Below are 14535 nucleotides of genomic sequence, written 5' to 3' on the forward strand. Positions count from 1 at the left end.
TAGGACGTGACCGCACGACAGTCAGTACAGGCCATATTCGACATACGAGGTGCCGAATATGGCATATTCGCCACCTTATGTGTCGAATACACCTGATTTTTAGTATATGAGGTGCTAAATATGGGCTATAGTGCCATATTCGGCACCTCATATGTTGAATATGGTTGGACCCACGTTTTTTGACGTACGGTGTACCGAAAGTCAGTTTTCGGTAAATGAGGTGCCGAATACGGATGCTAAAATTGTAAATATGATGAGATATTATCTATTTCGGCAAACGGTTGTGTATGTTATCTACTTTTGGATTTTAGCCATACATACATATATATGTATACGTGTGTATATATATGTACATATATATACATATAGTATATATATTCGTATATATATATATACATATACATAAATTATTTCCCAAAATTCTAGAAAAATAGCGAAAGGAATAATAGTTATATTGATAAATCGGCTAAAATAATTTAAAATGCATAGGAAAGTATCTAAAATTCAAAAAAATGTGAAACAAATTTAGTTAGGTTCGTATTACTATCATCTATATGTTAAAATTATGTACATACATAAAAGTATCACTGTTTTTTCATAATTAAATGAATATGTTAAATATTGATACATCTATAAATAAATATTGAGATGTCTAAAAACGATAAATCTATTTTTTTAATTTTTTTTGTTATATTCTGTGAAAAAAATGAGCTTAGGAACACCAATCCGCTAGCATATATAAACTTACACGATAAAAGGAAGAACGACACATGTCCGGCAGGGCTTGTACTGTACGCTGTAAAAAAGTTACTGGCAGGGTACACTTTTCTCCACTACGATCCACCGATTCTAGCTCCAATGCATGCGACGCCCTCCCTCGACGGCCATCCGATCGCGACGCTTTAGGTGATCGGGCGGCCGTAGCGTTGGGGCACACCGCCAGTCCATGCATAGGGTTACCGTACGTCTGCGACACTCGCGTAGTCCCAGCTAGCTACACCACCTAGCGTGCGTGCATGTGGATAGCAACGCGCTGCAGGGGCGCACGCACCTTTTGGAGGCCCGGTGTTCTTCTCAAGGCGCACGCCTCGTTTCGACGACACGAATTCAGGGGCGCAGGCAGAGGCAGGGGCAGCCTGCCTGCCGTGCCGTCGTTGCCAGCGCCACACATGCATGGGGGTCGGGTCAGACTCTGCCCACCGCCAAAGGGAATGTCTTTTGGCATCGGGCAGCCCAACCAGGCTAAAGGCGCGGCCGCGCGTACCAGCTGTGGTACCCGATCGATGCCATTCTCCCTTCCCTACACCGCTCTGCACTGCACCCCTAGCTTTAGCTAGGCAGCCCAAAAGCTTCCTGCAAAAGAGCATGCATGATGCAAGCTGCAACTGTGCCCCCCCCCCCCCTCTCTCCAGAGGCACACATGATGGTTTATCATGTTTTGCGTTGAGATTTTATATTAGAAGGATGTATAGATAAAAATAGATAAAAAAATATTATAAAGTAGATAAGTGAATTAAGAGATAGATGGATATAAATTGAGGGTAAAAGATGGATGAGATTAGATATATGTAGACTAATGGATATACACACATACTAAAGACTTTGATCATTTGACACGCACAAGAAAGGTTGAGGAGAACTTGAGAAAGAGGAAGACCGAGCTATATTAGACTCTGTTTGTTTCAGCTAGAAATTATGAATTGTGATTCACAATCTGCAAACTGAAACAAACATGCCCTATCACAATCAAACTTATAACAATTTAGCCTTTCAGATTGTAACAATTCAACAATTTGTGTTTCACCGGCTCCTATAGATTTTATAATCTACTCCCTCCGATTGCAAATGTAGGTCGTTTTTGACTTGTGCATAAGGATTAAAAAAGTAGATCAAATAACCTTGTTGCCTTTTATTTATTCTGCATTGAAAAAGATAACTCATTAATTTGTGAGAGTGGTACCATTTATTGAAAAGGGCAAGGAGGGAACGAAAGAGAAAAAAGTACATAGAAGTTCGAGAATGACTTATATTTAGAGAATAGTTGAAAAGTCTAAAACGACCTATATGTGTAATCAGAGGGAGTAGCTTTTTACCATCATATGTGCCAAACTCCCTTAGCTTAGGGAGTGAGATAGGAAAAGGACGTGCCCAAACTCCCATACGTGCCTTGGGCTCTTAATCATATGTGCCATGATTCCACTCTGCAACGCCACTAGCCATGCCAACAGGTACTAGTCCTATGAATGAACGCTGATGCATGGTGCAGCGATCGAGCATGCATGTCGTCTAGGGTTTTCCCCTGCCAAGCTTTTGCATGCATTGACAGCATTGGTGCATGCATGAGGCTAGGGAAAGGTTTAGTCAGCAAAATTAAAGGCCCTTTCCGTGTTAACTTAATCCCGCGCCTTTTTATCATCAGCACGCAAAAAGGCCTGGCCCAGCATAGATAGATGATAGAGATACTGTATGATAAAAAGACGAGCTAGATAGATCAGATATGTATTTAGATACAGATCGAGATAGCTAGATAGATAGCATCTGTCATCTTTGATTAAAAAAAGGCTGAGCCTTTTGCGTTCCTGGAATAGATATTTCGTTGGGTTGGATGCAAAAGGGCAAGAAAAAAGTGATTAATCATGCACAAAAGTAGAGCTAGAAATATGCACTTCACTAGCAAGACTGCCAACCTCTTAAGTTTTCGGAGGAAAAAATAAAGATTGGCAACCTGATCATGATGTATCGAATGATACACAAAAATGGAATTAATGATCGAATCAGCTGCTGTTCCATCGTAGTTAGCTTAGCCACTCTGAGTTTGTGACGACATGCGTATGCAACATTTCAGACGAGAAAATTATAAAAGAAAGCAGCCAGATGAAGGCGGGAACGCTTGTTTATTCTAGAAGGAATAAATTTGGAGTTAAAATGGCAGCTACTTTGTGTAAGAACTAAGAAACTCTCTCTCTACAATTTCAGATTGTTCATCGTCATCATCCCCTCGTGCTGCATGCAGTCTCTCACTGCAGCTGCATCGTTCAACAAATTCAGCGGATCCAAATTTTGCACAAATATATCTACAGCCTTTAATACCGTACTAGTATGTACTAAGCACTAACAGATTATCACTTAGCGTCGTAATCTAACAATGAATCCTGATCAAACGAACAGTGCGAAACAGGAACATGCATGCATGTATAGTCCTCTCGAACACAGTCATACAGGAACAGTACTATAACAGTTGGCTGCTGGTATTCGATCCATTAGGATTTACATACCCAGCTGGAGAAATGTTACTGCTCCTTGCAAATCCAGGGTTGCTGCCGCCGTAATAGTTGAAGTTCTGTGACCTGCTTGCTGTGCTGCTTGTGCTGTTGGTGTTGATGGTGCCTAGGGTTTCCAGCGCTTGGACCTGGGACTTGAGGAATTTGAGGTAGCTGGCCGCCTCGTCCAGCATGGACGCCGTGTCCATCTTGCTGCCGCCGGGGACCAGCTTCTGCAGTACGCGCAGGCGGTCGCTCACGCGCTCCCGTCGCAGCCGCGCCGCCACCGTCTGCGGGTCGCTCGAGATGCGCACGTTCTTGCGCCGGGGCTTCTCCGCGGCGGCCCCCGCGGCGGCAGCCGGCTCGGGGCAGAGGTTGACGGGGCGCATGGCCGCCGCGCGGTAGATCATCTCCTTCACCTGCGCCATCGCCTCCATGTCAGGCTCGTACCCGGCGGTGCGGTCGAGCGCGCCGTGGCCATGGCCGAAGTTGATGCTCGTCGCCGCTCGCCGCTTGGCGCCGCTGGGGCGTGGGAACGGCGCCGGTGGCGGTGCAGTTGTTGCGATCATGGGGTACTCGTCGGTCAACTTCCGCTTTTGGTGGAGCGCCTGCTGCGATGACGCGTGGGGAAGCGGCGGCGGCGCCGTGGTGGGCGACATGATGGATGTTGGTGACGCCACCTCGGCGTCGTGGCTGACGCAGCCTTCGCTGTAGTTGTTGGACTCCCCGGAGGAGATGTTGCCGCCGGTAGTGCCGCTGTAGCTGGAGAACATGGCGCCGTTCGAGACGGCCCCGCCGTCGCCCTCGCCCTCGCCGAGCTCCCTGGAGAACGCGAGCGCCGCGTCGAGGAGGCTGGCATCGAACACGTCCCCCGTCCCCGTGCTCAGGAACGCGAGAGGGTCACCCTCCAGGCCTGCGCCGCCTCCGATGGCACCAAAATTCGAGCTCAACTGGCACGCACTGGCGTCGCCGCCGACACCGTCGCACTGGAGCTGTCCAAAGCACGCGCCGAGGAAAACCTCGTCCATCTCGAACCGAGCACATCCAACCTGGCGCGAGAAGTAGTCATCAACATGCTGGCCGGCGCCGGCCCAGTCAAAAGTAGCGTCCATCGCCGCGCCTCCGCCGCCGCCGAGAGAAAGAAAGTGATGATCAAACGACTGGCGCAGGGATTATGGGACGATGCGATAAATGTACACTGCGAGTAAGAAACAATCCAAGTGTTAGAGGAATTCTTGGCCATGCGTACGAATGGAATACGATACATCGACGTCGCAGAGGGAATCCAATTCGAGTTGTGGCAAACATCAAGAAACAGTCACACGGGTATGTCATTGATGGGCGAACAAGCTGTGGAGGGAGAAAGCAAATTTTATAATATACTGTCTAGAAATATTCTCGTGAGATCTTATTTATACTATCTATTTTATGATTTAATGACTAGGTTGAAAAGTAGATAGATAGACACATGTCATGAAAAAGATGGACTTTGTAGTATTAGGTCCTATAAAATTTGTTTCTGATAAGGAAGATGTCTCGAATTGAACCTCATAATTACACTGTATATATTCCACACCCAGCAAGGATATATAGCTCAAGATCAATCGGAGCGCATATATCTAGAGTGATTGAGAACTACTAGCTAAACGAGCTAGCTTATGCTCTTTTTTTAATTGAATAATGGCTGGCGTTAATATGATTTCCACCGCTACTCAGATTCAGCAACTAGTACGTAGTGAAACTGATTGAGGTCGCAAGCATGAAATCACATGTCCTAATTTTGGAGTGATTAATAGGCATACAGGATATGTTTCTGTTCATACCTGCTCTGTCAAGCAAAGGCAGATCGATGATTGACGGCGAAAGGTGGAACAATGGCCGCCGGAGCGTACGGCTTCCAAGATTCAACTCCGGGCTCCCGCGGACAACACCGTCAAGGACGGCGCGGACCGATGGATCGATCAGCTTCGACCGACCGACGAGGGCGATGAAAGAAAAGAATCTCTGATCTGAGAGCAAGAAGCATAAACGGTCAATACAAACTCTCCTTCAAGAACACGACCAAATTAAACCAAGCTACAGAAGTAGTCGTACTAGCTACTGCTTTGTAGTATATTGAGTACTAGTAGTAGTACTACGACGAGTGTATATGTACACTAGCTAGGTAGGTACCTGTGTCGCTCAGCTCAGCTACTGGGAGTGGAGTCGAGGCAAACTGATTGATCAATCAATCAGCTACGGTTTCCGGTGTCCGTTCGGCCGGCCTGAAGTTCTCTTTGAGTGAAGCTTGGCAGCAACTAATCAAGCAGGAAGGGAGATGAGACACCTAAAAGAGGAGAGAGGAGACAGCACAGATCGTATGTATGGGGCGTGGGATATGGTCCTCCTGTTGATGGCTGCATATGGGCTTCTTTTATAGATAGCTAGCTATGTCTATGCTATGTGACCTCTTCTCTCTCTCTCTCTCTCTCTCTCTCTCTCTCTCTCTCTCTCTCTCTCTCTCTCTCTCTCTCTCTCTCTTCAGTTGGGGAAAGATGATTATGAGTGGGCGGCACATGAACATGCATCTACAGCTGACGCGCTTTCATAAATACCTTCCAAATCTGTAATCCGTTTGTGTCTACACCCTCCAATTCCAAATATAAGTCCTGTTAGTTTTGTCATAAGTCAATTATTTTTAGCTTTGATCATCAATAACAAAAAATCATATAGATTGGCAACATGAGATTGGTGTAAATAAATTTATCATAAAAGATACCATCATAATATATATCTCTTTCTATTTAAAATAATATATTTTATAGATATTAAAGTAATATATTGAAGACCATATCGACGTCCTAATGAACTTATATTTAGGATAAAGAGTAGACACACCATCCTTACGTTTTCTATATGTCCATTGTTAGAGTCTGTTAAAACAATTAATATTTCCTTTTGTTCTACACGAAGACTCATTAGTCATCACACAAATAAACTTGCTAGAGTAGTGTAGTTCTTTCCAGACAAGTTAACTATATACACTCCAAGTTGTAGAATACTAGATTGGAGGAAAAGGTTTCTGCTTTGTTCTGACTCTGATCTAAGGCTTCTGCTTCTTTCTGGGGCTCTGCTACCTTTGTTTGCCTTTGGCGGCAGACTGAAGACAGAAGAGGAAAAAACATTGACGACTGCCACACTCTCCTGCCTGCTTCAGCAGTAACTTTTTGACTTTTTTTGCCCCTTTTTTAGAGGAACAAGGAGCGGGGCTAGCCGCTATCTTATGCTTACTTACATGTTTGTATGAGGGTGCTTGATGCATCACATGAAAATTTGCAGCTTTATTCTTGGACATGCATGCATGATTCCCTTGCCTAACGTATGACCATGCATAAGAGAGAGAGCTAATGCTATATTCACTGCACCCGGTATAAGATAACAGCAAAGCGACAAAGTTTTACTGAAATAGTGAACTGAACAGTTGGTGAACCTTTCTTCAGAGTACAGAGCAAGAGGACAAAGCTACAGCAGGCTGCTGAAGTGGACGCCAATTGCACTGGAGGTAAACAGACAAATCTATGATAACAAGCAAGCGCAAAACAAAGACCAGAGTTTAAAAAAGAAGAAGAGAAATTTAATTATATATATATAGCTATTTTTTCTTTAATCAAACAAGAGACCACGCCAAATCTGTATATGATAGGGTGGTGGAGATCAGGACCACATTGATGATGATATGAAACCAATTTTACAAAGGGATATTATTAGGGAAAGCACCCGGGTGCACATGCACCCCCCATGGGTTTTGCGCTTACGTACTTAAAAAGTTCATACATGTAGCACTTGTTAGAAAATGTGTATTTAGAGTTTTTTTAAACCAAAATATGACCATATGCTCAATATACATAAGGCAAAAAATATTCTCTCTCATAAAAAAGACTACTTTTTATCTATTTTTTGTATATTTGAACGTATGGCCATATTTTGGTACAAATTTTTATACATGTACATGCTTTACATGTATGAATTATGTTATTTTTTGTGTACAAACCACATGGGGTGTGCATATGCACCCGGATGCATATAATACACCTATCTATCTTTTCTACAAAGGCTAGACTTCATTCACTACCGTGGAAAAAGGTCATCACTATCGATTCAAAATGATATTACTGTAGGTTTTAGAACCGACAGTAATAGAGTTATCACTGTTGGTTGATGTTGCAACCCGGTAGGGATATTTAGTCCCAATTTTTTTTTTCACTCGATGAACGAACCCTGTCACCTGCTGTTTTTCTGACTTGTGACGAACCTCTCACGGCTCTTGTGGAGTCAATTAATCGAATATAGCAAATTACGCGTCCGAGCAGTTTGTGGGAGTCGAACCCGTGACATCACTTCGAACGTGAGGCTTTCTTACTATCTTAGCTCATAATTTTACCTGATGGCTATGGGGTATTTATTCCTTTGACCCTTCCTGCTCAAATCTTTAGATGATTATTTAGACATTTAAATCGCTAGAAATAAAAATATTATCAACTATAAAGTTGTACTTGTCAAGTGCTACAATTTTCATATAAAGTTTGTCTCTATCCAACTCCGTATGAAAAAATTATAAATTTGAAATGACCAATTAGTCTATTTTTTGCATAACTTTTACATACGGAGATCCTTAATAGGACCTCTGAAGTTTTTTTTTCAAAAATTGACCTTCTCTAATTTACCTAAATTTTTTGAAGACATATTATTATATCCGAAAGTCAGTGCTAAACAGATGTTTTACCAATTCGAGTTACCAAACTTGCGATAAAAAATTTTAAGTTGCAGTTTTCAACTTTGTGATTCTGTATGTGGCCTTTTCAATCATTCCTATTACTGTTACACTAGATCTGAGAATTTACTTTGTGGTCCAGTACATGGTTTTTTTTTTACAGTCTTTAGATGATTATTTGGGCATTCATATGGTTTCAAATAGAAAAGTTATCAACTACTAAGTTGTATATCTCGTTAAGGACTACTATTTTCATATAAATTTGTCTCCATCCAACTCTGTATGAAATAGTTATGAATTTTCTAAGATAAATTGCATTTTATTGTCATTGCTGTTTAATATAACGAACCGGCAGTGATAATATCTCTATTATCACTGTCAGTTTATGGCTAGAACCAGCAGTAATAATTAAGTATAATTGTTGGTTTTTTAATGAAACCGGTAGTGATATTTGATTATCACTGCCAGTTTTTACCGAATAAGCTATTATTATTGGTTTTTATAATAACCGGTAGTAAAAAAAGACACAATGATCTTTCCTGTAACAGTGATCAGAGAGATTGTTTACCTATATTTTTCCCACCAAATAGAGACGTTTGCAAGTTTGGAACATACCAGCTGTGACAAGATGCTGGTATACAGCCCTCAGCCCTCAGTCAGCCCACAGTAAAGCATAGTGGTCGGGACAGTACTAGTCTGATTATAGATTTTTTGCACATGGTACGTAGGCTCTAATATCATGGCAAACTTACTCTAATAATATATAATTATGCAAGGCAAAGTACACTTGGAGAAGTAAAAGAAGAGCTGACAAGATCTGTATCTTGTTTTTTATGGAGTTGTCATCTCCAATGCTAACATGGGGAGGACATGCAGATATAATTCCGGGGAATGTCCTAAGAAAGTAACATTGTTTGAGGGCATGTTATTCAACTTGCTCCAAGAATATTTGTTACGGAGTACTAATGTACCGTGTCATTTGATTGGGAGGCACATGACTTTGTCCTCACATGGTTAACACCATGCATGAGCACCAAACTATGCAGTTAATTACTTATCGCTTTAATTTCCTATCATGTGGGATTAGGTCACAAGTTATTCACCAGCTACTTAACAACAACTTATTTCTACTTCTCATTTTTTTACAAGAAAAGAAGAATATTGGCTAGACAGTGTATTCATGATTTACCCACTCAACGCGAAGATGAGCTGCAATTACGTATGTGAATTAATAATTATTCATCATATACTATTATCATAAAAATATTTCTTCGATTAGACATTTCATCGTATCTCTGTGATGTTTATCTAGCTTTTTCCTTCGATCCAACTCTCTATACTTTTATTAATATGCAATCAGCAGCTTCCTAATATAATAACTCCGAACTGCAGTACACAACCTCAGGATGAGCAGCATTCACATGGTCTTCTTTAACACACCCTCCTTGTCAATACTTATATATGTTCTTTCTCTTAGGTGTCGCTATTTCACTGGTCCATTCAAAAATAGATGGGATTGTAGTTATTGAAATATTTTCACTTTTTACCCATACTTAAGTATTAAATATAGTATTTTATATACAATATTAGGACATATAGGGTGGAGCTAGCGGAGGCTCAAGGGAATGCTGATCTACTTCACCCACCTCCTTTAACTCTTTTTTCTCTCCTTCCTTTGCTCCTTTTCCTCTCATTCTTCTTTCCTCTCCTACACTATCTTCTCTCCCTAAAGGAGCTGCATGCTGGCAGCCCAGCACCCCGCTGCATACGTCCCTGAGGAAATACACGTTTGTTCATTGCTCATTATTTGTCTCAGAAACATAGTTCCTTTTAATTTGTCAATGCATAAGAACGAGTAAGGATAGTACGACTGTGAAGTAGAGTATGTGCCTGAGAAGGAAGCTGTTAGCTGCCACTGTTCAAAGGCAAATTAAATGAGTGATCGATCGATCAAGCAGTGAGAGTTGGTTAAATATTCTCCACGAAATAGTCGACGTAGGCAAATCGCAGTTGCAGTTAACTAACCGAAACGTAGGTCCAACCACCAGTTTTCTTGGCGTCGACTGCCCCAATTTAAATTTCTTCCTGCAAGTTGCGCCCGAGAAGTTGCATCATTATTGCATACTCTCTCACGGCTCTGGCCTCTCATCTGCTAGAAAACAATGCACCTATTCCGCTCGACGCATAAACGGCCAGGGCACACGTAGCTAGGCATGCTCGAGCTACCCGGTTTTGAGATTTCGGCATCGCCATCGGTTGCATAAATCCACACAGTTTCGAGGAGAGCTATCATACGTGAAACGTTGAACCGCACGGCACATGCATACTGGGATGACGACGACGACAGCCGGCCGGGTAGCAGCTGGTAAAAGTAGCTACACACGCCGGCGGGCAATGCCGTTTTTGTTTATCTAGGGACATCTATCATCCGGTGAGCCAACTCTCACCAGTCCACACATGGTCAAAGGCTAGTCAGACGAATTTCACCGTCCCACCTCCTCTCAATCTAATTTTTGAGATAATTTTTCTTTTAAACCGTAACTTCGATTGACGAACCGCTTAAAGTATCTTGCTTTAAAAATATGCTTAACAAAACTAGATTCATCATGAATACGTTTTGACAAACTTTGAAACAATTACAATCATATAGTCATTGTAACTACCCGTTGCAACTATAGACATATAACAATTACAACTATATTGCAGAGCAAGATTGCATGTCCAGCCTGACTGACTGTAACTAATTGCGACCATATTACGATCAGTGATGTTGTAACTATATTGTTCAGCATATTGTAACTATGGTGTCTATCATGTTGTAACTAGACCACACTCGACAATGCATGTCGTAACTAGATTGTCTACTATGTTTTTAACTAGAGTATTCATCATGTTGTAACTAGAGTGTTTACCATGTTGTAATTAGTACTCACTCAACATTGCTACGACCATGTTGCAATCGGTGATGTTGTAACTATATCGTTCAATATATTATAACTAGAGTATTTACTATGTTGTAACTAGATCATACTCGACAATGCATGTCATAGATAGATTATCTATCATGTTATAACTAGAGTGTCTACTATGTTATAATTAGTAGTCATTCAACATTATTGCGACCATGTTGCAATCGGTAATATTATAACTATATTGTTCAGTATGTTGTAACTAGAGTGTCTACCATATTGTAACCAGAGTGTCTACCATATTGTAACCAGAGTGTTCACCATGTTATAATTATATTACAATCCTAAAACTTCATAAAAATATAGTCTTCATGGATTTTATTTTGTTAAGCATATTTTTTTCTAGCATTATGCTTCAAACGGATAAAAAATCGGATATATGGTTCTATAGATATTGCAATTTAACGATTCGAATCAACAAAAGATTCCTAGCATGAATGCATGCTTTCTCCGGTGAGTGGGTTTGAATGTGTATGTGTCATCAGTAGATTGACTCCCATGGTTTGTTGGCTCACAAGAGGTGGGATCTTGCTTGTTGACTAGCTTGTGCACAGCGTGGGCCTGTTTTGCACGTATACACAGACTAGACTCGTCGTGTGTGTAGACATGCAAAAATCTAAGAAACATGCATTATTATGGTTACCGTGTTATACATATATGTGTGTATGTGTATGTATATATTACTGAAGCAGTGACATATATATCTAGCATCTTATGATTACTAATTGAATGCTCCTTTTAGAGCCTTCATGTTAATTCTTAGATAAAACACACTAGAAAAAGAGAGAGAAATCCTAAAAATTCTCACAAAAAGCAAAACATATGACCATTGACTTGGTGGACTCTCGTCATTGTTGACAATAATAGTCAACAGTTCTAACATATTTTTAAATTACCCATCATTGTCATTATAAAAAATTAACCCAAAATACCCCCAATACATACTTCTAAATTACTCATATATACCATAATCAAAAAATTAATCTACAATACCTAAATACATGCTTCTAAATTACCCACCTACACCATTATGAACAACTAACCAAAAGAACCAAAAATACCTGCTTTTAAATTAACAACACGTTCCATATGCTTTCACCTAAATGTCTCACTACCATAGAATCAACGAAAGCATATAGACTGTCATAGATGATTTTTAGGACCCGCCACTAAAAAAATACCCTCAGATGATTGCTAAGACAGAGTATCTATAACAAGACCGCCATTTGGGTGTGCCAAAACTTACAAACGGTTTTTACAAATATGTTTGTTTCTACCATACAGACACATATGACGTTTAGAAAAGCACATTTGTGATATTGTCACTGACGATTTATTGTAAGATCTGTCTATGTCTGTATGATAGACACAAATGGAATTTCTGAAAAACCATATATAGCTAAAGATCTGGGTACTATTTTTAAAGTTGACTGGCTATCTCCTCTTACTCTTTGGATTCCTATACACACAACCTACTCGTATCCCCTCGCCCTTTGGCTTCCCATACACACAACCACTCGTCTCCCTTCACTCACTGAATACAAAGCAATCAGGAATTCATCTTCATCACTCTCCTCATTACCATCCAAGAGCCCATCCCGCGATGGTTAGCTAGGGTTTTTTTTCGCATCAAAGGAGTGAGATCTAGGCACTGAATCCCCTTCCTTGCACTGAGGTGAGTAACATAGGGTTTTGTGAGGACCGATGACGTCCTAAGAGGGGGTGAATTATGACGGTTAGAAACTTAAACCAAATTGGCTCCAAAAACTTAATAAGATAAACCTATCTCAATTTCTATCTAAATGTGCTCTAGATTTATCTAGTGTGTCTACTCTACCGCTCAAGAGGATTGTAACTTATTCTTGCAAGGTAAATTGCAAATATGTAAATACGGAAACGTAAATAAGGTAAAGAGATAAACTTGGCACAAGAGATTTTTATCCCATTGTATGGATGGTATGAGCCACTCTTAGTCAACGTTGGAGCTCCACAAAGGATATGCTCCCGATCGGCACGACTTTTCTGGTCACGGCTCTTGAACTACCAAGTCATCAAGACAAGGTATCAAGTTACCAAGGCAAGGTCTCACCACTAGCCTCTCTTCTAGTTACTTACCGCCGTGATCACTTCGGAGCTTGACCACCAAGGCAAGGGTCTCCGCATCCCCGTACACGTGTCTTGACACCTCTCCACACCAAGTTGGAGGGTCAACAAGCTTGAGCCACATAGGCCAAAGATGCCAGCGAATCACTAAGACTCCAAGGCACCGATTTACCACTCGGTACAAGCTAGGATCATTCTTTGATCCCTTCTTCAACCTGCAGCACCTAGCTATAACTTACTATAGGCCTATAAGCACTAGACACTCTCTAATCTTGTGCTTAATTATCTTGGATGATCACTTTAAGTATTTTGGTGGCTTGGATCTCTTCTCAAGTATGTATGAGCTTCGTTTAGACTCTAGCAACATGCCACTCGTTAAATGAATGAGTGGAGGGGTATTTATAGCATCAACTCTTCCAACTAGCTATTTTCCCAATAGCTCAGAAAAGTTGTTAACACTGGATGATCCGGTGAGAATAGTAGTACTGACACCGGATCATCCAGTGAGTACAAACTCAGAAACTAGCTGTTGAAACTCCACTCAAATCCTCTGTGGACATCGGACATTCCGATGTGCCTTTAAATTTATCACCGGACCTTTCGGTAAGTTATTTTGAGCCAGACCACACCACATCTTCTCTGTGTAAAAGCTCCGGTGCATTCACCTCTGTGATCACCGGACTATCCAGTGAATTGATCTTCATCCTTCAACACTTACAGTCACCTCTGCAAGAAATGCTCCGGTGCCATACTCCAGTGTGCACAAACCAATCACCGGACCTTCCTATGGGTTGATCTTCAGTCTTCTGCACTCGCATTCTTCTCTGCAAGAAATGCTCTGATGTTACCCAGTGTAGATCACCAGACTATACGACGAGGTTCTTAGCCTTCTCCCCATTTGTCAGAAATACTCTGGTGAGTTTAACACATAGAGCATCGGACTGTCCGGTGAGGCTATCATCCTTTGTGCATAATGCTCCGGTGAGTGCAAACTCTTCTACACTAGACTATCCGGTGAGGTCAATTCTCCTGGAACTTCTCTAATTCAATCAAACTTTATCCTAAATGCAGTGGCTTTTGGATGTATTGCATCCATAAGACCTAGTAACATATATTCTTGACAAACATGTTAGTCCAAATGACTATATTATCATTAATCACTAAAATCACAATCATGGCCTAATAGAGCCATTTTCGCTACAAGTTTCCATCGTGGTTTTTTATGGTTTATTAAGGTTTTCTTCGATCTATGTAACTGAAGGTTGTGTGATATTTCCATTGCAGATCTACATCCATGGTGCAGATGATTGGTGTCGATTTTGGTCATGTGGACTATGTGTTCTTCGATACTGTGAATGGCCCCTTCATGGACCCTATTTTTGCTGTGAATCGCATTCTACATTCTATTCTTCTAGATGAGAATTTCTCTGTTGTTGTTCATCACAATGGAGAT

The 14535-nt window shown here is 41.2% G+C and overlaps 1 protein-coding gene across 1 annotated transcript; it reads right to left on the reverse strand.

Moving 5' to 3' along the window:
• Nucleotides 1–2888: 2888 nt before the first annotated feature.
• LOC133908577 (transcription factor LATE FLOWERING-like) lies at nt 2889–5734 on the reverse strand. Its single transcript, XM_062350658.1, has 3 exons — nt 5433–5734; nt 5084–5269; nt 2889–4458 (listed from the first exon to the last, which is right to left on the reverse strand). Exon 3 carries the CDS (start codon nt 4370–4372, stop codon nt 3230–3232), a length of 1143 nt encoding a protein of 380 aa, XP_062206642.1. The 5' UTR covers nt 4373–4458; nt 5084–5269; nt 5433–5734; the 3' UTR covers nt 2889–3229.
• Nucleotides 5735–14535: the final 8801 nt, after the last annotated feature.

Source organism: Phragmites australis, chromosome 2, assembly GCF_958298935.1.
Source record: "Phragmites australis chromosome 2, lpPhrAust1.1, whole genome shotgun sequence".
Classification (NCBI taxonomy): Eukaryota; Viridiplantae; Streptophyta; class Magnoliopsida; order Poales; family Poaceae; genus Phragmites; species Phragmites australis.

What these genes read in the sequence shown, in the direction of transcription:
- LOC133908577 (XM_062350658.1), bottom strand. Translation starts at nt 4,372, where the DNA reads ATGGACGCTACTTTTGACTGGGCCGGCGCCGGCCAGCATGTTGATGAC.